Genomic DNA, 9074 nt, shown 5'->3' with positions numbered 1-9074 from the left:
AATTGAGTTAAAAACAAAAAAATCTTAACGATAAAAAGAAAAAAGACCAGTACTAAACTCTAGATCATTAATCGTTGCCTTCAAAAAGCGTTTACTTTCCAAAGTATTTGTGATATATATGTTGTACTATTTTTTTTTGGTTTTCAAATTTATTGATTAATTTTCTAGGTGTAGCTAGCTTTCTACATTAATTGTAAAAATATATCTTCGATTATATGATGAAGAAAACTTCAGAAATAATGTTTTTAATTACAAAATGGCTAATCGTTCAGAAATGATTAAGTACCAAGTTGTGTTGTCCACACTATGTTTTTAACCAGCAAATTGCAATGGGTTCCTAACCCGTGGCTGACGTTTAAACAATTTTTTTATTTTTAAGAAGTAGGAGTTGTACATTTTTTATAGGATTAAGTGTAATAACCGTGTTAATTTTTATCCTTTTTTATTTAATATCGTTCATGATTAAGAAATAATGTCATTCGAATACTTACCTGTGGCCGAAGACGAAAATGAAGAACCCATAGAACTTCCTATCGAAGAGGATGGAACATTGATGTTAACAACAGTGTCTGCGCAGTTTCCAGGATGTTGTGGACTAAAATATCGTCATCCTGACACGAAGAACATAAGAGGTATTAGACTAAGAGACGGCAGACTTTACCCTCCTCCTGAAGGATGGGGTAATCTCTTGTACGTTTGCAGCTTTCCGAAAGAAAATAAACGGAAACCGGGAGAAATTACTGACGCCGCTAAGAACAAACGTAATGATAATTTGTGTTCTGACTTGATTGTTCTGGGCTTACCATGGAAAGCAACCGAGCAAACTGTGAGAGAATACTTTGAAAAATTTGGAGAAGTATTAATGGCCCAGCTTAAACGAGATCCTAAAACCGGTATGTCAAAAGGTTTTGCTTTCATCCGATTTGCATCATACACTTCTCAGATGAGAGTGTTAGCCCAAAGACATATGATTGATGGCAGGTGGTGTGATGTGCGAATACCGAATTCAAAAGAAGGCTCTGTAACATCAATGCCTTGTAAAGTTTTTGTTGGTCGTTGTACTGAAGATTTGACAGCCAATGATTTAAGAGAATATTTCTCACAGTTTGGAGAGGTAACTGATGTTTTTATTCCTAAGCCATTTAGAGCTTTCAGTTTTATAACATTTTTAGACCCAGAAGTAGCACAAAGCCTTTGCGGTCAAGATCACATTATTAAGGGTGTTTCTGTCAATGTATCCAATGCATCACCAAAGCAAAATAAAAGTGGGTCTATTCAACGGAACCTACCTAGCCGGAGTTATGAAGAAGGCCACCCACATAATTCTTCTAACAACAACTCTTGGAATAATCGTAACATGGACATGGTGAATATGCAAGCATTAGGCTTGTCTGGTCAACATGGGCAAACTGCAGTTGCCGGTGGTGGAGGACAAGGGCAAGGTGGCAACATGCCACTGGGCATGGGGGGACTGCCAGTGAACCAGGCCCTCGTGGCAGCTGCTCTAAACCAAGCTGGCTGGGGGTTAATAAACAACATCCCATCAGGAGGTTCAGAGCAAGGAGCATTTGCAGGGCCAGCATCATCTGCTCCACCAGGTCCTCCTAACTTCCTGTCATGGATGCAACAAGGTAATTCTGCACAGGGACCTTCTAGTCAATGGGGACAGAGGCACCAATCCCAAGGTCACTCAGTTTGATCCAGTGTCTAATTTGATAAGCTCACATAATCTCTGTGATTGTAGCAAGAATTAGATAATTATTATTTGTCTTCATCTGAAATACAAATGGGTTGTTCTGTCGGTAGAAAGTGGTACACCTGTGGGTAGCCACTCATGTTATTTAATTTATTATGGAATTGCTTGTGTTTTGTTGTTTTTCTTGAGTCCTTTATCTTTACAAAAATTAATAACTGATGAATCAGGTATACACTTGAAACAGTAGGTAGAATGTGACAAAAATAATATAATTAAATAATTGTTCATGTGCTTCTTTTCTTCCTAATTATATTAATTTGTGTTTAACATACTAACAAGGCGTTATTGAGATAAATATTAATAAAAAATGATGGCTGGGAGTATATGTAATAATTTGTTATAAAAATCAAGTTAGTATCACATGATTAACATTTGAGTTATAAATCATTTCATTGTTGACTCATAAAAAATAGATTGCTATTTTGTGAAGTCTTTGTTTTGAATTGAGAGCATATATGTATAGTATTTTATTTATTAGTAGGACTCGGTTTTGCTTTCGGTGACATTTGACTTTGTAGCATGCATCAATAGAGAGCAGAAGTGTAAGTACCTATCATAGATTAAGTGTATTGTGCTTTTGTACATTAATAGGTATATGTTTTTACAACAGACTGTTGAGAGTTCATACTTGTATAATAAACATAGAGATCTATCGATTGTTATCATTGTTTAACAAATAATGTTGATTATTATAAATTTATTATGTATGTTTCCTCGATACATGTACATGGCTATAATTGAGGGCAAATGTCTATTTTTGACTAAATAAATGGCTAGAATATTTTTGTGACTATGAAATATGGGAATTGTTCTTTGAATGGGTACCTAGATGTAATGTTAGAGAACACACTGGTGCAAAAACATTGTATATGTAAATTTTAAGGCAGAAATATAGATGGTTGTACAAATGACAAGACTGTAAATATTGTTGAAAACATACAACACCATATAGATTTATAAAAATGTTTTGTCTACAATGTTCTATTCAAACTAGTAGTGTTGCATGGATAGTGACAGACTGTATGGGTAGTGTTGAACAAACTGTGGCATGATTTGGCATTAATTTTTGATGATTATGCAAAATCTGGGATATAACATTGCTTCAATAACAATTTAAAATGTTGTTACAATACTGTACTGGGTTGTTATTGATATATTATACTTTGGTAGATTACTATATTTTGGTTTTGTTATGACAAATACATAGAAATCTTAATTTCAATATGACAATCTGCAAAGTTTGTGACAATTTTAAAAACCATCACAGTAATAGCGATGGTATGGTTTCTTTTTGGTAGTTGAATTATTTTCTTATCTTAAGTCTTCAGAAAACAACAGGTACCTATTCTTGTCAAAAATTTAAGGTCTATGAAATATAATTTTTATTTGACATCATTTATTTTCTTGGTTTGCTTTTTGTAGTTTTCGCTTGGTTTTGTTTGTGTTATTAACTTATTTTAATGTGGGTCAATATTTGTTTGGTTCTTAGAATAATAACATGTATGATTGCAGTTAAGATGTTACATTAGTTAACCATCCATCCATTCTTCCATCCAAGTTCAGGAAATCCACTTCCTTCACAATACACTACTTGATCTGGTAATTGGGTCTTCTGGTTGGGTGTATTTCTGTATCACCATGAAATTTACATTAATTTAAAAAATAGTGTTGAAACTTTATTTTGGTTTTTTATATAAAATGCCTTCAATGTGTTATTATTCAATTGCATGCTGTTAAAATATTAAATGTGTGTCTGCCAATGTAGTAAGTGTCTGTAGTAAAATATGTCAATTTTAATTGAAATTGTTACAAAATGTAACATTAGGTGTCCATAATTAATTACATATTGCATTCAATGAATATTCTATGTATATGGGAAGACAATGTAAAAAAATGTCTTAAGTTTATCAAAGTGCAATCCAAACATATTGTAAATTATTCTAAACAATTTTAAATGTGCAAAATGCACAAGAGTTATGTAAGAAAATGTGTTAGTGTGCGCTTAGTCATTATATTGTATGTTCATAACCACTTATAGTTACCTGTTCATTTGTTTGGCTTGCATTAAAAAAGCAATTGAAATTTTATTAAATATGTTTATAATGTTTTATCTACTAAATACTAAAGTTTTGTAACAAAAATCATGTTTTAAGTTTATTTGGAGGTGTGGTTTCAAGATTTTCTAAGTGTCAGTTAACTGTTGCTCATTTAATTAAACTGTATCATCAGATTGTTTCTGTTATTGATTAATAATTTGTAAAAAATATAAGTGGGTATTCTTAAAGAATCCAACACAGTACTATCTAATTATTGTTTACTTTATTAAATTACATATAAATTATGAAACTATTCATATATCAATTGATGATTTTTTATTAACAATTCAAAGTACATATGTATTTATACTATTATAGTTCTGTACTTAATCTCGTTTAGAGTTTACAGATGTTTCTATACATGTTTCGATGCACTTCCAGACTATACATGCTATTCTTCCAGTCTTTTTTGTTTCAAATTGATGACATAGCTCTGATGTATACTTGTAAAATTTTGAATATAAAATGGCTTCCTTTAACAGTTTGTATTTCAAACAATTCGCTGTGATAGTAACCCACAATCGATAGGCTCGTCAAATAAATCAGATATTTATGCGGACTTTCTATGCAATGTTACACAAATTGATCGCCAATTCAAATATATTTTTCTCATATGATAGTGTAATGCGAATAGTATACGTTTTGTGGGGATTTATCTTTGGAATTATGTAATCACCACAAAAAGCATACTATAAAGCCCTTAATTTGCGAGGGCCATACATAAAATGCGAATTATGTATATCGATTTATTTATAGATTATAAATATGTCTATTTATTCTAACTAAAATTGTGTGGAGTGATGTGTTGGGCAGTTGTTTTCAAATAAATAAATATTATTATTTATACCACCTGAGATCACTTTTTCAATACTTTTCTTACTAGAGAATGTCCCTCATAGTTATAGTTTCTTGTTTCTGATAAAATATAAATACTATAAACACCATTAATAATATAGTTCATTGACTTTGATTATCGAAGTATGTTAACATTCCCTGTGGTCTGATAACAGTAAAATTAAGAAGACTCCTATAAATTGGTCAATTTTTGAAATCAGTACTTAACTGAAATACTATAAATAGTTGAGTTCTAAACTGCAAATAAGACAGTGTGGACACTGTTACTTGATAGTAATCACTGAACGGTTGATCACCATCTTGAAATGATGAAGCACTACATTTTAAAGTACAATATATTATGTATATCTATGAACATTAATTTAAAAGTATCCTGTTCCATCGGAAGATACGAAAACTGAGAATGATACAAACATATTTATTTGTGACGTTGATGTGATTACGTAATTCTGTGCTCGTTTTATATGAGTAATCGATACTTAGGAGTGTTGTCATTAGTTCACTGCTGGACAGAGGTCATTCCCAGTGCCCACCGAAGATGCATACATAAATGTTCTTCTACAGTAATTTAGACTGTAAAGTCTTATTCGAACCGAGGTACTACTTTGTTACTTAAGGTAAATTATTAGATGAAATGTGTTATTGGTTGAGCACGAAGTTTGGTCATAAGCACGATATGGTAAGTATGATTTAATAACACAGTTCTCAATATCTAAGAATCGCTTAATAGTAATAAAAAATTACGATATCGTAGAACGTGCGTCACATTAGATAATATTTATAAAAATGCCAACATTGCGATAAAGGAGTTATTGTATCTTATCTGCTCTACCCTAAGTATGAAACTGCGGCGTGAATCTTGGTGCAATATCCCGAGACAACTTCCTGCGAAAGTAATGCATATTGAAAAGGATATGACGTCACGCGCCAACGACCTTTAAAAAGTCCCTGTTTGGCCAAATCTCGAAAAATGAACGCCTGCATTTAGCAGCCGTTGTGGTATTTTTGTTCTTCGCTTTTGTAACCGATGACGTATCTGTATTACACCTCGCCCACGCTGCATTGTATCTTTAAAATCCGCCAGCACTCTTTTAGTCTAAGATAGTAATCTCTGACTCATAGTAACCTTTAATTTTCTAGTAAAAGTTAAAAAAAAACTATCAAATAAATGCAAAATGCAGGTATCAACCACTTTGCTTATGTTAATTGAAGTTTTTTTATTAAAAATAAATCATCGACTCGTTATGAAACGAATAAAACCTTGATCAGAAGTTCAATAGAACATCCAGAAATTTAGTAATAAACGGCTATTTTAAACTTTCCGACAAAGTACTCTGTGTGTATACCGAATTAATTACAGATGTCGAGATTCCATACAAGTTGTTATTTTTGTCTGTATCAATCAGCAAACCCGTTATGACATGTAAAATTTTCAATGCAAATGTCACGTATAAATGCGATATCCAGTTTCGGCGATGTCAATAATTCAAAAGGTAAACCATTTAATGGATAATTAACGTCATGACGCAAATTCTAAATCATTTTACCATATTCGATGGATCCTCAAAGAAAAATAGCAGCTGGCCCTGTAGCGCCTTCCAGTTTGAAATCAGCTAGGAAGAGTTTCGCAGTAACAAATGCATTTGTGCGACGCGAAGACAAAAAAGGTGAAATCCTCACGGTGCACACGAGCACGCCCAACGTAGAACACCGCTCGTACCATGCTGATCAATGTCAACTTTACCAAGGCGACGTTAATCTTTTATCAATCATGTATGTAAACTTTTTTCAACTATTGATGCTGTAAATATAAGTATAAAGGAAGCTGATGCATCCTATTATTTCCGTATATTTAAGATTCGGTAGTTGGAAATACAAAAGGAATAATTATGAATACGCTCTAAACTTGGCAACCTTCATTGACTTCTATCCAAATTATATTTTCTGTGTCGGTTTTCGTAGTCATATTCTATACGCATTTCTTGTACTCCCAACTACCGGTTCTTTTACTCAATCTTAGATTACAACCTCTTCTCTTACGACAATCTATTTAAATCACTTCTCACTGGCAAATTACGATACAACGCCATCTATTGACTCTCATTGTAAACTTCATTTACTATTTAAAGAAAACTATTTTAAATGACGAACGGGCCCTTTTTTTTTCTTACCTCGCATTTTTTTAATGAAGAGAATCACAGATAGCTAATACACAATGTAATGCCATCCACTTTTTTCTGACCAGATTTCTCTCTAAATATAAACTGTATTTTAACCAATTATAGAAACACAAATAAGGATATCATGTGTTGTAAATATACCGAGGATGTGAAAGATATCGCACTCGGTTTCTCTGACGGCACGGTGCGGTTGTTCGATTGCAATAATGGCAACTGCTCGCACACACTGGTAGATGACGAGTGTCGCACATACCCCGGCCCCGTGACTGGTATCAAGCACCGCCCCGTCAGTAAATCGCATCCCGTCACCAATACGCTCTTGACTTCGTGTAAGTTAAACACAAACTGCCGTACAAACGACGACTAATCTAGATCTCCTATTAAAGGATTTAAAATTAAATTTATATGTAAAGTAAATTAATACGTTTCAGATGTCAACGGTTATGTAAAATGTTGGAAGTACAATTATCACCAATGTCTTTACACAATAAGAGAGAAGCGGCAAACATTAGGCCTGTGCTATCATCCTCGCCACTCAAAGTTCGTTACGTACGGAGACGACGCTATATTGAACATGTACGACGATGAAACTCAGACACAGGAAAGGGCATTTCATTCCAGGTCAAAAATAAGAAACTTGATATTTTAATGTATTATTATTTTATAAGATGATAATGGTCCTTGGAGCAGACGAAAGGTCATGGTCTGGTGACCACTAGGTCACTGGCTTTGCATAAAAAAATGTACAATTACTTAAATAACGAAATATGCCTATTTATTTCAGTGGCAAAAGAGGGACGATAGATGGTCATCAGTCGAGAATATTCGCGTGCACTTTCAATCCGCGATCGAACCACGAGCTAGTGTCGGGTGGTTGGGATGACGTCGTCATTTGCTGGGACGCTCGCCAGCCTTTCGCAACACGATACTTTGTTGGAGTTCACATGTGCGGTGAAGGATTGGACTTTGATAAGCCAGGCAAACAGGTAAGGCATTCAAATATTAATACAATTGATTATATATGTGAATTAAAGTAAACATTTGCATTTGTAACACTGACCCTAGTACCAAAGACAATTTGCGTCTATGTAAGTTTTGGGTAATATCCATAACTTTACTTACGCCAGTAAATCTATTTTGGTGCAGATATTAACATGTTCATGGCAAGACAATGATACAATTCAAATATGGGACTACGGGTCGTGCAAATTGATCGATACGATTGTACCAGACGGTCACCCCTCCAAGCTGTACTGCGGCAAGTTCGTGCCCAACACCAACTTGATCGTATGCGGCGGTTCGGACGGCAATATGCTTCGTGTTGTGGATTACAATTTAAAATTGGTCAGTTTTTACACTTACTGTTTAGTTGGAGAAGTGCGTATCTTGGAATAATTAAAAATACACTGTTACGCCTATAATACAGACTATCTCCATTTTTGTACAACTCATTTGCATTATTTTACTATTATCATCAAAATAACTAAGTTTCTATTCATTTTACAGACGGAATGTTCTATCAGATACAATCCTGGCGCCATATATGCATTTGACTATGGAACAGTTAGAAGGAAGATAAAAAAAGTGCCAGACACTTACAAAAGAGTAAATGAGCTACACACCGTACCGCGCGTGGCGTTTGTTAGCGGGAAGAAACTTCAAATTGTAGATTTTGGCTAAGTTAATACAATGTACATTTTACATTTCTACTATTATTTTATTTTATCATACTCTAGATTTAGTGGTTACCTTTTGCATGATAACCTCTCGTCACACTCGTCACAGACGTGTGTCGCTCAGCGCACCAGACCTTATAATGTCGATCCGATTGCACTTTACAGACGGACATAAAAAAAACACAAACGTAAAACTTGTACATCTGTTGTATCGAATTTATTCTCTCTTTCAACATTTCTCTACGCACAAACAGCCGTTTAATACATTTGAGGTGATAGACAAATACACTGTGAATTCATTTTGTAAATAGTATATAAAACTCTAGAAAGATAAAATATCGAGTTTGGCAAGAATTCCATAATAAATAAAAACGTAATATTCCTACTACATAGTATTATACACAGGATTTGAACATCTATTACTCGACCGGTTCAAGTTGAGCCTCGTCAGCGGGTGGGTCTTCCCGTGTTGCAATTGTTTTTTGTTTTGAGCTTTCGACATCACAGCTGA

General features: G+C 33.9%; 2 protein-coding genes and 1 pseudogene across 2 annotated transcripts in view; 2 read left to right on the top strand and 1 right to left on the bottom strand.

Annotated features, from left to right (window-relative positions):
- Positions 1-290: 290 nt before the first annotated feature.
- Positions 291-4706, top strand: LOC106109369 (annotated as a pseudogene).
- Positions 4707-5958: 1252 nt separating this feature from the next.
- LOC106109370 (transcription initiation factor TFIID subunit 5-like) lies at positions 5959-8594 on the top strand. Its single transcript, XM_013290843.1, has 6 exons — positions 5959-6480; positions 6993-7216; positions 7319-7508; positions 7672-7873; positions 8034-8231; positions 8394-8594. The coding sequence occupies exons 1-6, from the start codon at positions 6263-6265 to the stop codon at positions 8565-8567; spliced, it is 1206 nt and encodes a 401-aa protein (XP_013146297.1). The 5' UTR covers positions 5959-6262; the 3' UTR covers positions 8568-8594.
- Positions 8595-8982: 388 nt separating this feature from the next.
- LOC106109150 (protein phosphatase Slingshot) overlaps positions 8983-9074 on the bottom strand; it is a 15226-nt gene continuing 15134 nt past the window's right edge. Inside the window, exon 9 of the mRNA XM_013290555.1 lies at positions 8983-9070. Within this exon, the coding sequence (XP_013146009.1) occupies positions 8983-9070 (88 nt within the window). The remainder of the gene's footprint in view (positions 9071-9074) is intronic.

This window comes from Papilio polytes, unplaced genomic scaffold (genome assembly GCF_000836215.1).
Source record: "Papilio polytes unplaced genomic scaffold, Ppol_1.0 DF821289.1, whole genome shotgun sequence".
NCBI lineage: Eukaryota > Metazoa > Arthropoda > Insecta > Lepidoptera > Papilionidae > Papilio > Papilio polytes.
The sequence above is the reverse complement of the archived record's forward strand: the minus strand, read 5'-3'. Positions and strand labels throughout refer to the sequence as shown.

Bases quoted from the DNA above. Each gene is read 5' to 3' on its own strand.
- LOC106109370 (XM_013290843.1), top strand. From the start codon at position 6,263: ATGGATCCTCAAAGAAAAATAGCAGCTGGCCCTGTAGCGCCTTCCAGT. The intron at 7,874-8,033 runs GTAAGGCATTCA...ATTTTGGTGCAG, and splicing joins TTGATAAGCCAGGCAAACAG to ATATTAACATGTTCATGGCA. The intron at 8,232-8,393 runs GTCAGTTTTTAC...TTCATTTTACAG, and splicing joins TGGATTACAATTTAAAATTG to ACGGAATGTTCTATCAGATA.